Source organism: Microcaecilia unicolor, chromosome 3, assembly GCF_901765095.1.
Source record: "Microcaecilia unicolor chromosome 3, aMicUni1.1, whole genome shotgun sequence".
Classification (NCBI taxonomy): domain Eukaryota; kingdom Metazoa; phylum Chordata; class Amphibia; order Gymnophiona; family Siphonopidae; genus Microcaecilia; species Microcaecilia unicolor.
In genome coordinates, this window is record NC_044033.1 from 193009352 (window position 1) to 193027919 (window position 18568).

The following is an 18568-nucleotide window of genomic DNA, read 5'->3' on the forward strand; positions in this document are numbered from 1 at the left end:
TCCCTTGGAAAAGTGGACGAAAAAGAAAAAAAAAATCCAGATAGGGGATGATTGATGAACTCTGAAGTTTAAGTGCTGCAAGCAGGTCTGATTTTCAGGATGGCTAAGTTGCACAAAATAGCTCCGTTTTTGGACCATAGGCATGCAAATGTACTTTATCAACATTCACTTTGTAACTCCTGAAAACCAGACCCCTTTTTGCAGAATTTAAGGACTGGAGTTCACTAGATTGACAAGTCAATAGACAACAACATAGCAGTGCTAACATAATCCTTAATATCTATCTCTGTCTAATGAAACCCCATGTTTCACTTTGAATTGCTATAAATTAACACTTCTGCATATTAGGTAAAAGAAAGGGGGAAGGGATTTCATATACCGCCTTTCTGTGGTTACAATCAAATTGGTTCACATAGTACATATAGGGATGCATACATACAAACAACTTTTCTGCTAAGCAATTCTGAGCTGCGCCAGAGGTGCAATGATAATGTGCTTTGGATCTGGCAGGAACAATGGCAGAGGACTCCCACGCAGCTCAAACCTGCTTACAGGGCATACAGGGCACACTGCAAGCAAAGCTAGAAAGAACTTTTACTGCACTGACAAAAATCTCCCATGGTGTCTAAATGGATTGCATGATCATTTGAAAGATTATTCTGGAAGCAACATATTAGCAGTGAAAACAGCCCCATTAATGCAGGGGTTCTCAATCTAGTCCTGGGGACACTCTTAGTCAGTCAGGTTTTCAGGATATCTGCAATGCATACGCATGAAATAGATATACATGACTGCAAACTTATCTCCTGCATATTCATTGTGGATATCCTGGTTGGGTGTACCCCAAGGACTGGGTTGAGAACCACTGCACCAATGCATGTGCTAGTTATTTCTAACCTTATAGAAATTACCATCTTAAGTTTATCCGCCAAGCTAACAGAGCACCGATCTGAACATCGGGTGAATGCACACATCTGAATATTCAATGCTGGATCCCACACCTGGACTGCTGTCTAGACAGGCTGGGGACTGTGAGGGGTGTGTAACCAACTGATTCTGGACTGTGCTATCCTATAAAGTCCTTGCCATATACCCCCGGATTCTATAAATGGCACCCAATTTGCGCATGGAATTTAAGTAATGAGCCATTTGGTGGAAATAATTGGATGCTATTGATAGGCAACAATTTGGATTTGCTAAAGCGCTATTCTATAAAGAACTGCATGCAAATCTTTTAGCGCATAACCAAAAAGGGGGCGTGGCCATGGAGGGCCACTAAAGATGCAATGCAGTCTTACAGAATTTGTGGGATCTGTGCCTAATTTACTATTTATTTATTGCATTTGTATCCCACATTTTCCCACCTATTTGCAGGCTCAATGTGGCTTACAGAGTTTTGTTATGACATAGTCATTCCAGGATATCAGATACAATTAGTAATTTACTTGTGAGGAGTAGAGCGGACAGATGTGAAGCGTTTGTTTACACTTTCAAACAATAATAGAACCAGGGGATACAAGATGAAGCTAGAATATGGTAGATTTAAAACAAATAGGAGAAAGTTTTTCTTTACTCAGCGTGTAGTTGGCCTCTGGACCTTGTTGCCGGAGAATGTAGTGGCAGCAGCTGGCGTTATGGAGTTTAAGGGGGGTTTGGACAGATTCCTGAAGGAAAAGTCCATTGAACATTATTTAAAAATTATTCTTTTTCGGGGGGGGGGGGGGGGGGGGGGTTGCCGGGTTCTTGAAGCCTGGATTGGCCGCTGTCGGAGACAGGATGCTGGGCTTGATGGACCCTTGGTCTTTTCCCAGTATGGCCGTGCTTATGTGCTTATGTACACCTAATTTTAGTGGTGTAAATCCTCATGCCCAAAGTTGGACACAGATCCCGGCGCTATTCTATAAATGGCACCCAACTCGGAGCGCTGGTTATAGAATTGCGCTCAGTGTGCATTTGTTTTGGCACCCTTTACTGAATCTGGTGCATAGTGCTTGGTTTATCTGAAATACATATCCATTAAAAATGTGCCCACTTCTGTTATTTGTAAAGTTTGTGAAATTAGAACCTGAGATGGCAACCCTCGTGTGGACAGTTGGTTGTAGAAGGGCAAGCAAGGCAAGGGATAGGTGCAACAGTAGGGGTGACAAGGGGCTTGGGGCGGAGCATGGGGGACTGGACAAGACAGGAGTATGAAGTGGGACAGGTGGTGTTTTTTTTTCTGTCAAAATGTTGGCAACTCTAGTTGCATCACCACTCGGAGTGCATTCCTGTCTTTTTCCATTTTGCTCAACTAGCTTGGGTATCTGACTTGCTGTGACCAACTACATCTTTTTGTACAACTTGATAATACACTTCCACAACAAACAAAGGGGGTCTTTTACTAAAGTTTAGCTCGAGTTATCTGCAGCAGAGCCCATTTTATTCCAATGGGCCCTGCTGCAGATAACTCAAGCTAAGCTTTAGTAAAAGACCCCCATAGGTAGGGTTACCATATGTCTTTTTGAGGACATGTTCGGGCGTCCGGATGGGTTTTGCCAGTCCGCCGATTTGTCCGGATTTCTGGACAAACGGGCGGGCGGGTGGCGGGCCTACCCTAGCATCCCCTTCCCTTACTTACTATCTACTGCCCTGGTGGTCTAGTGACCTCTTCGGGGCAGGAAAGAGCCCCCTCTTTCCTGCCCGGAGCGCTGCCCTTGCCCTGCATCCTGTTGCTGTGACGGTCTCGGGATTCAAAATGGCCACCGAGAGTTGAAGCGGCCTCGCGAGACTTCAACTCTCAGCGGCCATTTTAAATCCCAGGACCGTCACAGCAACAGGATGCAGGGCAAGGGCAGTGCTCCGGGCAGGAAAGAGACCCCTAAAATACATGAATACCCTAATCCAGGGGTAGGCAACTCCGGTCCTCGAGAGTCGCAGGCAGGTCAGGTTTTCAGGATATCCACAATGAATATGCAGGACATAGATTTGCATACCACGGAGGCAGTGCTTGCAAATCTATCTCCTGCATATTCATTGTGGATATCCTGAAAACCTGACCTGCCTGCGGCTCTCGAGGACCGGAGTTGCCTACCCCTGCCCTAATCAATCTTCCAGCCAGGAATACATCAAGCACATCCCGTTCATTCCTAAATCTCCATTATCCTACCTTTAACGGCCTCAAATCTAAATCCACCTACGATTCCTCCTTTTCCTTTATCAGCACCCAATTATGGAATGCTGTCAAAACCACTCAAAACCATCTCAACTTCAGGAAATTACTCAAAACTACTACTACTACTACTATTTAGCATTTCTTTTTTTTTTTTTTTTTTAATTCTCTTTTTTAAATGTTTCCATCTTTGTACATTCAATACATTAAGATATATCTGAAAACTTACATATCTTTCTTAAATCAGAAATAAACTTTACACAAAAAAAAATTATAATGTAACTTTAAACCACGTTGTTGTTATAGATCCAAGATCAAGGAAATTTTAAATTAGAATACTTAAATGAAAACACTAAAGCAGTTTTCTACGAAGCGGAAGGTTCACAAAACATTTGCAATCAGGCTACAGCAGATGTCTGTTACATCCACTACAGGGTTTCTCATTCTCTCTTTACTTTCAACAAATTCTTTAAGTTTCTTGGGATCAAAAAATAGAAAAATGTTCTCTTCAAATTGAATAATGACTTGACTCCTAGAGCCAGAACTCTTGACTTAAACGTCATTAGTTCTTTCCTTCTTATCAATGTCTCCCTTGCCAAGTCAGGAAATATATTTACTTTCTCACCCATGAAAACTTCCTTAACATGTTTGAAAAATAAGCACAGAATATGAATTTTGTCCAATTCAAGGTTGCCCTTTCCTTTTCAACTGAGGTTTCTAAAATGTCAGTCAGATTCACAGTGTCTTGTTGTAAGGCCTCTTTTATTCTTGGAAATTCCTTTAATATAATAGTTTAGTCACCGGTGGATGATTTTCACTTGGTATTTTCAATATTTCTGTCATATTTTTTGAAAAGTTCCAATGGCGAAATGTAAGAGGATTTAGGAAACTTTAAAATCCTAACGGCGCGCGGGGCATTTTTCTCTTTGTATCTAATCTTTTTCCAGTTGCTAAAGTACCTTAATCATTTATGGCCCCTATTCACATTCTCTTCCTAGCTCTGTCCCTTCCTAATCTTTTCCCTCACCCCCTACCTCTCTCCGCTACAGGAACTCACTTCCCATCCATTGACTTCATCACCTCACCTTCTCTCCTACCCTCTTCCTCCCTCTTGGCTTTTAATCTCCGTCTCTTTCTTCCCTCCATTTTGCCTTCCCCATTCCACCTAAATACCTCTCGCCTTCGACGCCTTCGTGGCCACACCTCTCCTACTCTCCTCCGCTCTCTTTTACTCCTTCTCTTACTCTCAGCTGGTGACATCAATCCCAATCCTGGCCCTCCTCACCAACTATTATCCAAACTCTACAGATCTCACCGTGACCTCTCTAACCTCATCTCTATTTCTCTACTCCCCTCCTCTTCTCTGCCCTTCTCTTGCGCCCTATGGAATGCCCGCTCTATCTGTAACAAACTCCCCTATATCCAGGACCTCTTTATCTCGCGTCACCTCCATCTGCTCGCCATAACAGAAACCTGGCTCTGCCCTGATGACTCTGCTTCAGTCGCAGCCCTGTGCCATGGCGGTTATCTATTTTCACATACTCCTCGCTCTGCTGGCCGTGGGGGCGGTGTTGGACTACTTCTCTCTCCCTCCTCCAGATTTCAACCCCTTCTTCCACCTCAATCTCACTGTTTTTCCTCCTTTGAAGTCCACTCTATCCGCCTTTTCTCTCCTCTGCCTCTTCGAATAGCGGTCATTTATCGTCCCCCTGATAAGTCCCTTTCATCCTTTCTCAGTGACTTTGATGCCTGGCTTGCCTTCTTCCATGATCCTTCCTCCCCCTCTCTCATCCTTGGTGACTTTAATATTCCTGCTAATGATCCTTCCAACTCTTATATTTCCAAGTTACTCGCTTTAACGTCGTCCTTTAATCTCCAACTATGCTCCACCTCCCCCACTCATCAAAATGGTCACTGTCTTGATCTCATCTTCTCCTCCAACTGTTCACCCTCTAGTTTCCTTGCCTCCGATCTTCCCCTCTCTGATCACCATCTTATAACTTTCACACTTAAATCTCCTCCCTCCCAGTCCCGTCCTATCCTATCTAATTTATCTAGGAATCTTCACGACATTGACCCTTCATCTCTATCCTCCCATGTTTCAAACCTCCTCTCTACTGTGGCACCATCCACGTCTGTCAACGAGGCTGTTTCTTCTTACAACAATACTCTATCCTCTGCCTTAGACACTCTTGCACCTTTGATGACCCGCCCTGTAAGGCGTACAAAACCCCAACCTTGGCTGACTTCTAATATCCGCTACCTACGTTCCTGTACCCGCTCCGCCGAACGCCTCTGGCGGAAATCTCGGGCCCTTGCTGATTTCTTACACTTTAAGTTCATGCTGACCTCCTTCCAATCTGCTCTTTTACGTGCCAAACAGGATTATTATATCCAACTGACCAACTCTCTTGGCTCTAATCCTCGACTTCTCTTCACCACATTGAACTCTCTCCTCAAGGTGCCCCCTCCCCCAACTCCCCCTTCATTATCTCCTCAGACCCTTGCTGAATTCTTTCACAACAAGGTTCAAAAGATAAACCTTGCTTTCTCTACCTCACCAGCTCTCCCTCCACTAGTCCGTTCCCCTCTCTCTCCTTCCCCTCATTCCCTTTCCTCCTTTCCTGAAGTTACTATTGAGGAAACTACACTTCTCCTTTCTTCCTCAAAATGTACCACCTGTTCCTCTGATCCCATTCCCACCCACCTTCTTAATGCCATCTCTCCTACTCTTATTCCTTTTATCTGTCACATTCTCAACCTCTCACTTTCCACTGCGACTGTCCCTGCTTCCTTTAAACATGCTGTGGTCACACCTCTCCTTAAGAAGCCTTCACTTGACCCTACTTGTCCCTCTAATTACCGACCCATCTCCCTCCTTCCTTTTCTCTCCAAATTACTTGAGCGTGCTGTTCACCGCCGCTGCCTTGATTTTCTCTCCTCACATGCTATTCTTGACCCATTACAATCTGGTTTTCGCCCTCTCCACTCAACTGAAACTGCGCTTACTAAAGTCTCCAATGACCTATTACTGGCTAAATCCAGAGGTCAATATTCCATCCTCATTCTTCTTGATCTTTCCGCTGCTTTTGACACTGTCGATCACAGCATACTTCTCGATACCCTGTCCTCACTTGGATTCCAGGGCTCTGTCCTTTCCTGGTTCTCTTCCTACCTCTCCCTCCGCACCTTTAGTGTTCACTCTGGTGGATCCTCTTCTACTTCTATCCCTCTGCCTGTCGGTGTACCTCAGGGTTCTGTTCTTGGTCCCCTCCTCTTTTCTATCTACACTTCTTCCCTTGGTTCATTAATCTCATCCCATGGCTTTTCCTACCACCTCTATGCTGATGACTCCCAAATCTACCTTTCTACCCCTGATATCTCACCTTGCATCCAAACCAAAGTTTCAGCGTGCTTGTCTGACATTGCTGCCTGGATGTCTCAACGCCACCTGAAATTAAATATGACCAAAACCGAGCTTCTCATTTTCCCCCCCAAACCCACCTCCCCGCTCCCCCCGTTTTCTATTTCTGTTGATGGCTCTCTCATTCTCCCTGTCTCCTCAGCTCGAAACCTTGGGGTCATCTTTGACTCTTCTCTCTCCTTCTCTGCTCATATCCAGCAGACCGCCAAGACCTGTCGTTTCTTTCTTTACAACATCCGTAAAATCCGCCCCTTTCTTTCCGAGCACTCTACCAAAACCCTCATCCACACCCTTGTCACCTCTCGTTTAGACTACTGCAATCTGCTTCTTGCTGGCCTCCCACTTAGTCACCTCTCCCCTCTCCAGTCGGTTCAAAACTCTGCTGCCCGTCTCATCTTCCGCCAGGGTCGCTTTACTCATACTACCCCTCTCCTCAAGACCCTTCACTGGCTCCCTATCCGTTTTCGCATCCTGTTCAAACTTCTTCTACTAACCTATAAATGTATTCACTCTGCTGCTCCCCAGTATCTCTCCACACTCGTCCTTCCCTACACCCCTTCCCGTGCACTCCGCTCCATGGATAAATCCTTCTTATCTGTTCCCTTCTCCACTACTGCCAACTCCAGACTTCGCGCCTTCTATCTCGCTGCACCCTACGCCTGGAATAAACTTCCTGAGCCCCTACGTCTTGCCCCATCCTTGGCCACCTTTAAATCTAGACTGAAAACCCACCTCTTTAACATTGCTTTTGACTCGTAACCACTTGTAACCACTCGCCTCCACCTACCCTCCTCTCTTCCTTCCCGTTCACATTAATTGATTTGATTACTTTATTTATTTTTTGTCTATTAGATTGTAAGCTCTTTGAGCAGGGACTGTCTTTCTTCTATGTTTGTACAGCGCTGCGTATGCCTTGTAGCGCTATAGAAATGCTAAATAGTAGTAGTAGTAGTAGTAATCATTCCTCCTTAATTGGTTCTCTAAATTCTCCATCTTTCTTCCATGCAAATTCTTTTCTTTGATTAGAGGCAGCAACCTCTTTTTTTTTTTTTAAGCATTTATTTATAATTTTAACATTTTAAAACACAGTACATATCCATATATTGATTCTGTAGATACATGTCTTCACATAGTAGCATAAGAGTTTCAAACATTATCTAATAATTTCAACTAAACAGTTATACACCTCTATGTAGGTTACCTATATTCCCCTCCTCTTAAGCCTTCCCACCCCCTATATAAGTATGTGCGCCACAAGTTTCATGGTGCAGAGGTTGCTTTCCATTTAATATACGGGTCCCAGATTTTATGGTAATGTATAATCCGACCATTTCTCATAGCTGTAAGTTTTGACATCAATTGTATTCTATCCAATTTTTCCCGGACTACGTGTATTCCCGGAATCATAGGCTTCTTCCAAGCTGAAGCAATGATGAGTTTGCCTGCCACAAATAACTGGGTGGCAAAGCTGTGTGTGATTTTTTTAATCCCTGTGGGTTTAAAGTGAAGCAGACAGCTCTCTGCCTTCATGGGATACGTCTGGCTCGTCACTTTACATAGGAAGCCTATCACCTCCATCCAAAACTTCTGGGCATGACTACAGGCCCACCACATGTGAAACATATCCCCTTTTATCTCACATTGCCTCCAACAGTTGCCCATGCCCTTTTTATACATTGTGGCTAATCGGTGGGGAGTGTAGTACCACCAATACAGCATCTTGTGCCCGTTTTCTATCAGGGTACTAGAGACTGATACCCTTAGTAGTGACCGAAAGGCTTGTGCCCATTGAGAGGGGTCATAGGTGGAACCCATTACTGTCTCCCATTTTGTAGTGTAGTGTTCTATTGGGTTCTCCCTAGATAAGAGGGCCCCATAAAGTTTAGTTATCCCCCCTTTACTACCCCCTTTCGTCAGACTTTTCTCCAGTATTGTCTCTGTCAGACTAAGCTCTTCTACCACTCTCCTCTTTATAAAGTCACGAACCTGGTAAAATTGAAAAGCTTGCAGGGGGGAAAGTCCATGTTCTCGGCATAATTCTGTGTATGAGGTCCTTACCCCTTGTTCCCACATTTGTCCCAGTTCACACAAGCCTCGCTCTTCCCATTCTAGGTACGCCCCGTCTAATTGACCCGGCCCAAACTGCGGAGCAAATCTGAGAAACATGTGTGTAAAGTATGTCCTTTCTGGGAAATGCTGCTTCCTTATTTGTCTCCAGGTCGTAAGAGGCCACCGCAGCACGGGAGGGCTTCTCTTAATTACTTCATCTAATTGTTGTGTCGGTAGCCATGGCACCGCTCTCAAGGGAATGGGATCTACCCATCTTTGTTCCATTTTAATGCCTATCTTTACCGGGTTCTGCTGCCACGCAGCTATTATTTTTAAATGCGCTGCCTGATAATAGGTCTTAAAAGATGGGACCCCCATCCCGCCCCGCTTACGCGATTGATATAGCACCTCTCTCCGCACTCTCGGGGGTTTTTTCTTCCAAATGAACGCAAATGCCTTTCTCTGCAAATTCCTCAGAAAGCCCTTTGGGAGATTGATTGGTAATGCCATAAAAAGATATAAAAGTTTGGGGAGAACTATCATTTTTAATGCACTGATTCTTCCCATCCATGACAAAGTCAGGCCCTCCCATCGCTCCATTTCCAAAAAGAGTTCTCGCACTTTGTCTGGGAAGTTGTATTTGAAAATGTCTTCTATTTTACGTGGAATATTGACCCCTAAGTATCGAATGTATTTGGTCGCCCACCTGTATTGAAATTGCTGTTGGAGCTGTGTCATCTGTATATCAGGTATCCCCACATCTAATGCTTCAGACTTGTCAAAGTTAATTTTAAACCCTGACACTTCCCCATATTTTTGTATAACTTCATTTATTTTTGGGAAGGAGACCAGGGGCTCCACCAACGTGAGCAATATATCGTCCGCGAACATAAGAACTTTAGTCTCTATTCCTCCCCATCTTGGGCCCCTGATCTCTCTCTGGGTTCTAATTTGAATAGCCAGCGGTTCCATTACTAGGGCAAATAAAAGCGGGGATAGCGCACAGCCCTGTCTGGTGCCCCTGTTCAGCTGGAACGCTTGAGAGAGATGGCCATTAACCCGCACTGCCGCTTTTGGGGATTTGTATATTGTGTGTAACCAGGACCCAAATCGCCCTCCAATGCCTATTTGTCTTAACACCTCAAATAAAAAAGCCCAGCTCACCCTGTCAAACGCTTTTTCGGCATCCAGAGATAAGATGCACAAGGTGGTATTATGAATTTGTGCATTCTGGACCATAAAAATGGCTCTCCTGACATTGTCAAAAGTTTGCCGACCTTCCACAAACCCTGCCTGATCTTCATGGACTAAATTCGGGAGATATCTTTGTAATCTAGTTGCCAGAATTTTAGTAAATATTTTGTAGTCCACCCCCAGTAGGGAGATGGGCCTGTATGACCCACATTTCTGCGGGTCCTTGCCTGCTTTGGGGATCACAGTTATAGTAGCAAGATCCCAGGTTGGCGGCAACCCCGTGGCCATATCTATGGAGTTGAAGACTCTCACCAAAATGGGGGCCAGCAACTCTCCAAAGATTTTGTAAAATCGGTTTGTATATCCATCGGGGCCCGGCGCCTTGTGGGGAGCCAGATTTTTAATGGTGGACTTGACCTCCTCTAACGTGATGGGCTTCGATAATATTTGCTGGGCCTCCTCAGATAATTGAGGGAGCTCAATTCCCGCCAGAAACTCCTCTATATTTTCTAGATTTGGGGCCGTTTCTGGAGTATATAGTTGTTGATAAAAGGATCTAAATATGGACTTTATTGACTCCTGATCTGTATGGAGCTCACCTTGTTCATCTTTTAAGCTTCCTACTCCATTCCTAGCAGCTCTTTGTTTTAATTTATACGCTAATAACCGACTGGGCTTATTGCCAAATTCAAAATGTGTTTGACCTACTCTTTGCAATTGTACAGTCAAGTCTGCCAATTCCAAGTCCAGAATCTGGTGTCTTATCTCCTGTGCCCGTCTCAGCAATGTTGGACTGGGCTGCGCATCCCCTTGTTGCAACTCCCCCTCCACTCGCAACAACTCCTCCCGCAATTTCTGTTCCTCTGCAATTCTCTTTTTCCAACAGTGTGAGCGCAGCGCAATCAATTGGCCCCGCAGCACTGCCTTAAGTCCCTCCCAGAGTGTGGCCGGGGATACCTCCCCATTGTCATTATAAGTGAGATATTCTTTAATATATTGTTCAATGGAGATTAGGTTATCTGGGCTCACTAATAGTGTGTCATCTAGATTCCATATGCGCTCTTTTCTTGGCATCCCCATGTTTGCGAGTCGTAGCAGCACAGGGGAGTGATCTGACCATGTACGTGGTAGTATTTGGGATGTGGCCCCCATACTCGATATCATTACGTCTCCCAGCCACATGTCTATCCGGGAAAAGCTATGATGCACTGAAGAGTAAAATGTATAGCTACGTGTGGAGGGGTTATCCCTGCGCCACAAGTCTATTAATTGCCACCTTGTGAGTAGTTCTTTAAGCTGGCGTCTACCCTGTTGGCCATAAGTGACTCCTACTGCGGAGTTGTCTAAATGTGGATGTAGAGTAATGTTAAAGTCTCCTCCTACTAATAGGGATCCCTCAATGTGTTGTGTGATTTGTCGGTCTAGTTCTAGGAAGAATTGCTCCTGATTGGCATTGGGACCATAAATGTTTAATATCGTGTAAGCTTTTCCCGCTAATTGCAGATTCACAATCAAATATCGCCCATCTTTGTCCCGTATTACCTTCCGTACCACCCAGGGCTTGGAATTGCTTAGTGCTATCAGAACTCCCTTACTTTTTGTGTTTGCATGGGAAGAGGCGAAATATATATGAGGGTATTGTCTATGCGAACAGAGTCTCTCATATCTGGGTTTAAGGTGGGTTTCCTGGATCAAAGCCACATCCACTTGTAGGCGGCAAAGTTCCCTAAATAATAATTGTCGCTTTCTGGGTATGTTTAGCCCCTTTACGTTTAATGATAACCCTATTATATCAGCCATAATTATCTCGAGATGTCATTCTTCGCCTCTGCCGTGTATCTCTACCCTGATAAGCCTGATTTGCCTCATGTACTGTGTCATCTTTGTTCCCCTCCCTACTCCCCTCCCCCTCCCAATTCCCCCCCTTCCCCCCATCTTTGTAATTTGGGTGTCTCTCAATATTGACAGGCACCCAAGCAAAGAGAAAGTGACTCACCAAACATTTACCGCATACCCCTTGAATATCAGTTAACGTAACATAAGCAAACTAACATTACTTAAACATGTCCTTCGTCTTGGTCCCGAATCGCTGCTTTGGTGTCTAGCAGCTTTTCACCTTTTATTAATTCTGGATCTTCTCGTCCCGTGGCTTCATGTAACTTTAGCAGCAGATTGTTGTCGCTGAAGTCTCCATGGACCTTTTCCCTCTCTTTTCCATTTTGTTGGTGCAGACTGCGTGGTACTTCTCTTATCCCCGTTAGGAGCAACCAAGTCCGTTTCCACTTCTAGTTCTGGGCAAATTGTTCTGGCCTCTTCAAGTGATCTTATTTGGTGCAACTTGCCGTCTTTATAAAATGCCAAGGCAAAGGGATATCGCCATCTGTACTGTATGTTGAGGTCACGCAGTCTTTTTGTAAAAGGCTTCAGTTCACTTCTTCTTTTCAACGTCGCTGCTGCCACATCTTGGTAGATTTCAATTCTATATGAGTCCCATTTAAATTCTGAGGCTTGGCGTGCTGCTGTTAAGATTTGTTCTTTGAGCTTAAAACTCGTAAAGCAGGCTATTATATCCTTTGATATGTTGTTGTGGCTCGGGCCCAGCACTCTATGGGCCCTTTCAATCTGAACTGCTTCTGCCTCAATAGCCATATTGTTTGCTGCCATCAATTCGACCACCATTTTTTGAACCACCGTTGTGCTATCTTGATATGTGGGCGTCTCCGGTAGCCCACGAAAGCGCAGGTTGTTCCGTCGGCCTCTATTTTCTAGGTCTTCAACCTTGGCCCATAGTTGCTGTTGCTCTTTATGCAATCCTGTCATATGTTGTTCCATCTGCCCCAGAGCTTCACTGTGGCCTTCCACCTGGTTTTCTGTTTCTTCCAAGCGCGTCCCAAGCTCCCGAATTTCTCCTCTAAGGTCAGCTCCAAGCGTGGCTACTTCTGTACGTAACGCTTTCAGGTTTGAGCTGATTTCCTGTAGCCAGTTTTTTAGCGCTGGAGCGATCTCTCCATCTGCCGCTTCCAGAGCGGGGCGCTCAGGCGATCCTTCGCCTCGGCGTTGACTCCTCTCCTCTTGTTTTTCTTGCTCTTCGCGGGCCGCCGCCATCTTGGAGCTTGGCGCACCGTCTCCGTTCGGGTAGGCAAATCGCGCTAGGTCCAACCCCGCCGCTTTCTGAGTCATCTTAACTCGATTGCTGACTGAAGGAGGGGGTATTCAGACCCGCTGAGCTTCGTTTGCCGCTGTTCGCTCGAGTTTATTAGCAGATTTCTTGCGGGGCAGCGGGAGCTCCGCTCTCAGACGTCCATTCTATCTGGTGACGTCACTTCCTCCTCCCTATTTAGCATTTCTATAGCGCTACAAGGCATACGCAGCGCTGCACAAACATAGACGAAAGACAGTCCCTGCTCAAAGAGCTTACAATCTAATAGACAAAAAATAAATAAAGTAAGCAAATCAAATCAATTAATGTGAACGGGAGGGAAGAAAGGAGGGTAGGTGGAGGCGAGTGGTTACAAGTGGTTACGAGTCAAAAGCAATGTTAAAGAGGTGGGCTTTCAGTCTAGATTTAAAGGTGGCCAAGGATGAGGCAAGACGTAGGGGCTCAGGAAGTTTATTCTAGGCGTAGGGTGCAGCGAGACAGAAGGTGCGAAGTCTGGAGTTGGCAGTAGTGGAGAAGGGAACAGATAAGAAGGATTTATCCATGGAGCGGAGTGCACGGGAAGGGGTGTAGGGAAGGACGAGTGTGGAGAGATACTGGGGAGCAGCAGAGTGAATACATTTATAGGTCAGTAGAAGAAGTTTGAACAGGATGCGAAAACGGATAGGGAGCCAGTGAAGGGTCTTGAGGAGAGGGGTAGTATGAGTAAAGCGACCCTGGCAGAAGATGAGACGGGCAGCAGAGTTTTGAACCGACTGGAGAGGGGAGAGGTGACTAAGTGGGAGGCCAGCAAGAAGCAGATTGCAGTAGTCTAAACGAGAGGTGACAAGGGTGTGGATGAGGGTTTTGGTAGAGTGCTCGGAGAGAAAGGGGCGGATTTTACGGATGTTGTAAAGAAAGAAACGATAGGTCTTGGCGGTCTGCTGGATATGAGCAGAGAAGGAGAGAGGAGTCAAAGATGGCCTACCCCCAGGATCCAACATAAAACCTAAAATCCTTGAAAACAGCATATAAACGGATCATTTTGAACTATCTTACCTTTACCCTTTTTACCTCGCTCTTTCTATCCTCTCTGATTACCACAATCTATTGTAATTGTATAACTGCTGGACTGGCAATAGCCTTTACGGTTTATTGTAAGCCACATTGAGCCTGCAAACCAGGGGCGTATCTGAACTTCAACGGTAGGGGGAGCCAGAGCCGAGGAGAGGGGGCACATTTTAGCCCCCCCCCCGGCGGCACTGACCCCCCCCCCCGCTGAAGACGAAGACAACGACGCCACCACTGCCCCCCCCGCCCGACTACTTTAAACCCCCCCTCTCGCGGAAGACAGCTCCAACTACTTTGAACCCCCCCTCCTCCCGCCGTCGCGCCTCACCTCCCTTTGCTGGCGGGGGCTGGCCCGCCAGCCGAAGTCTCCATCCTTCCTTCCGTCACTCTGCAGTCATGCCTCACTTCCCTTTGCTGGCGGGGGACCCCTACCCCCACCAGCTGAAGTCTCCGTCCTTCCTTCGTTTGGGTTTGGTGGTTTCTGACGTCCTGCACGCTGCACGTTGTACGTGCGTGCAGGACGTCAGAAACCACCAATCTCAAACAAAGGAAGGAAGGAAGGACGGAGACTTCGGCTGGCGGGGGTTGGGGTCCCCCGCCAGCAAAGGGAGGTGAGGTGCAACAGCGGAGTGACGGCAGGAGGAGGGGGGTTGAGAGTGTCATTGGTAAGGGGGTCCAGGGGCAAATCTGCGGGGGCCAGGCCCCTGTGGCCCCATAGCAGATACGCCCCTGCTGCAAACATGTGGGAAAATGTGGGGTATAAATGTGATAAATAAATAAATAAATAAAAATAAATAAAAAATTGGTGCCAACATCAGTGCCAACTAAGCGTATTCTATAATCGGCACCTAGATTTAGGTGCCGATTATAGAATTCGCTTAGCTGATATTTCAGCACCAATATCTGTGCGCATCCATTTATGCCAACGAAAACCTGGTGTAAATCTCGGCATCATAGATTTAGGCGCACTGAGCAATATTCTATAACTAGGTGCCTAAATTTTGGAACACCCAAAAAGAAGCCTATTTCCCGCCCATAACCATGCCTCTTTTGCCTCCGCACATTGGAAGTTTGGCGCACATTGTTACAGAATACGCTTGGCGAGTTGTGCGCCTAAATTCTAATCAGTGCCAATTAGTGCTCATTATTGTTATCAGCGCTCATTAGCTTGTTAAGCCAATTAAGTTACGTGCAGTGCTATAGACTCCGCGCCGGTTTCAGCACCTAAATCTAAGCACACTATATAGAATCCAGGGGTTAGCGACTCCTAAACAAGAGGTGGTAAGTGCTCCCATATTTCTTGTAAATTCTAACATTAGCACATGGCCAGAATATCAACAAATAGAAAAATGCCTATTTTATGGCAATGGGAGAAATGAGCTTAGTGCACGGGAAAGTCCCGCGTTAGGGCGCAATAAAGTTCATTTACTAGTGCAGCTCAGTAAAAGGGTCTGATAGGCTGTATTTTGGCTGAAAATACAGCACAAATTTAGAAGGCCAGTTTTTGTTGAATATCATTCTAAAAATCAAAACCGTAACAAGGAAACTGGATTCCTTATGAGGGGCGTTGGATACCAAACAGCTAAAAAAAAATAAACAAATCAAAACCCAACAAAGTAAGGTAAAACAAAGATTATTAATAATAATCCTGGCATACCAAGTTGGAAATTTTTCATGCACAAAACCAGAAGCTGTAACTAACATTCACATTTTTAAATTACCTGAATGTGCTTTGATTACCTTGTTTTAGGTTGCTCCACTGTTCATCAGTCCTATTTCAAGTTTACTCGTCCATTAAAATAAGGTTTTTCTTAATTCACAACTTACCTCTGGTAACAGATGCCCTTCTGTTTGCTGCTTGACTTTCCAATCGACCGGCATGACTGAATTCCTCTGCTCTATCTGAAGCATTTCTAAACGCTGGCTTAAGGGGTCAGAGCTGCCACCTGTACAACTGGAGCCCAGCCGTATAGGTTCATCATTGCAGTACTTAGGGCCACACAAAGAAGTCACTGCTACTCTCCCATAGCTCCTCAAGAGCTTTTCAACAACGCCATAGTTTGACCTTGAATCAGCCGATCGTGGGCGACCAGATAAATTACTTGGTTTCCAATCATATTCGTGAAGCCTATTGTGATAGCTTCTCATACTAAGAAATCCATTCATTTGCTTTTGCTTCTGGGAAGGTTTTACGCTCTCGTTAGGGCTACAGGACTCAGGATCCCTACATGCTGAGACACTAGGGCTTGAAACACTACACGTGTTACTAGGATCCTCTACATTAGCTGAGCTGCCAAATGGTGAAATATGATTGCAATTCGGATTTCCAGATGTGGTTCCTGGAAGTGGGCTACCTTCTGAAGCTGTGTGGAGTTTATTTGTTTGAAACACAGCACGATTAAATTCATTAATCTTTGCTGCCAATATCCCATTCCCCTGGGTTTGTTCAATGACATACCTAGAATCTCTCAACGTATCAGTCCACAGCATAGTATCACATAAGCCACTCGTACAATCCAGACCACTGTGGTGGTCAGCACCGTGGCTCTGGGTTACTCTGTCAGATGTCATATTTGTGTCTCCAAGACTCGTATGTGCCATCAAGGTGGAAGATCCATTTCTGTGTCCTCCTTCAGACCTGCCCACCTCATAAGTCCATTTGTTGTGGCAAAACCCAGAGTTGGAATCCTTTTTTATTGTGGAAGCTGAATTAATTACTGCTGTGGCATCATCCACGGGCATCATTTGGTTTCCAGGGAGGCTGCTGTATGGTTTCTCGGAATGACATTTTTGGCTTTCACGGCTAACGCTCAGATTCTGTATTTGTGCATTATGAGCTTGTGGCAATAAGGAAAACGAGCTTGTCATATGCCGAGAGGTACTCCTTGGAGGAACTGGTGGAGCGTCACTTTTCTGTAAGAGAGTTCTGTCTACTGCACTTGTATTGTTATCAGTGCTGTTAGCTCTGGCAGTGACCATCATGTTGCTCCTATTGTTTTGCTCTTCCACTTGAGAAATTTCCATGGGTATGCGTGACTCCTTAGTAGATGCATGATTCACATTTGGCCTAAGAGATGAAAACTGGGTTTCTTTAGATGCTCCCACAACTGGATATGGCTTCGTTCTGCCCACAAAAAAAGAAAGAAAGAAAGATGAGTTTTAGGAAAGGTATTGCTACTGATGTAAAAACATTGCCAAATTTGCATCTCGAGTAACATAAAACATATACCTTCGTGTTTACTAAGCCGTGCGCTAATACGCGCTAATGCGCGGCTTAGTAAACAGGGGGGGGGGGGATAATTTTGGTAACAAAAGTAAAATAACCAAATATAAGTATAAATACAATTAATAAAGGTGAACTTGGGGATGGCAAATTGAATCCTAGAAATAGGAACTTGGTACAGTGTCAGAAACATACACATTTAACAGCACTGTACAACAACGCTTCTGGATGCCCGAGGTTACAAAAATTTCATTTACACAGATGATGTAACAATTTATATCCCTTTCGACAATACCATTGAAGACATGCTGAACAATGTTAACTCTGGCCTTGAACTAATGGAAAATTGGGCTTCCACATTTAAATTAAAATTAAAAAGAGAAAAAAATCAAATTCTTGATCTTATCTAACCCTATCACATTATACATTACCATAGCTTTACCATTGATCAAGTAACGTATCTGTTGGAATCACAACTAAAGTTATTAGGACTAATAATAGACTCTTATTTATTTATTTGGATTTTGCTCACACCTTTTTCAGTAGTAGCTCAAGGTGAGTTACATTCAGGTACTCTGGATAGTTCTCTGTCACAGGAGGGCTCATGATCTAAGTTTGTACCTGAGGCAATGGACAGTTAAGTGACTTGCCCAAGATCACAAGGCGCAGCAGCGGAATTTGAACTGGCCACCTCTGGATTGCAAGACCAATGGCTCTAACCACTAGGCCACTCCTCCACTATATGTCTTTTGATGCCTAAGTTCAAGCAGTCACAGCAGAAGCATTCAGAGTAATATGGAGGTTAAAAAGAATCAGATATTTCTTCCCTAATGATATCTTCAGAACCTTAGTACAATCATTAGTACTTATCACACGTTGATTTTTGCAATTCCATTCATGCCGGCTGCAAAGAATTGACCTTATAAAGATTACAAACAGCCCAAAACGCCACAGCCAGACTTGTTTACAAGGTCATACATTATGAGAAAGCATCTCCTCTGCTCAGGAAACTATATTGGCCTCCTATAAAAGCCAGAACAGCCTTTGAACTCTGCGTGATCGTTTTCAAAACTCTATATCTAGACTGAAAGCCCACCTCTTTAACTTGCTTTTGACTCGTAACCACTTGTAACCACTCGCCTCCACCTACCCTCCTCTCTTCCTTCCCGTTCACATTAATTGATTTGATTTGCTTACTTTATTTATTTTTTGTCTATTAGATTGTAAGCTCTTTGAGCAGGGACTGTCTTTCTTCTATGTTTGTGCAGCGCTGCATACGCCTTGTAGCGCTATAGAAATGCTAAATAGTAGTAGTAGTAGTAG

General features: G+C 44.8%; 1 protein-coding gene across 1 annotated transcript in view; it reads right to left on the reverse strand.

Moving 5' to 3' along the window:
* KIAA0408 (KIAA0408 ortholog) overlaps positions 1 to 18568 on the reverse strand; it is a 37636-nt gene that overhangs the window by 7938 nt on the left and 11130 nt on the right. The window contains exon 4 of the mRNA XM_030196867.1: positions 15850 to 17146. Within this exon, the coding sequence (XP_030052727.1) occupies positions 15850 to 17146 (1297 nt within the window). The remainder of the gene's footprint in view (positions 1 to 15849; positions 17147 to 18568) is intronic.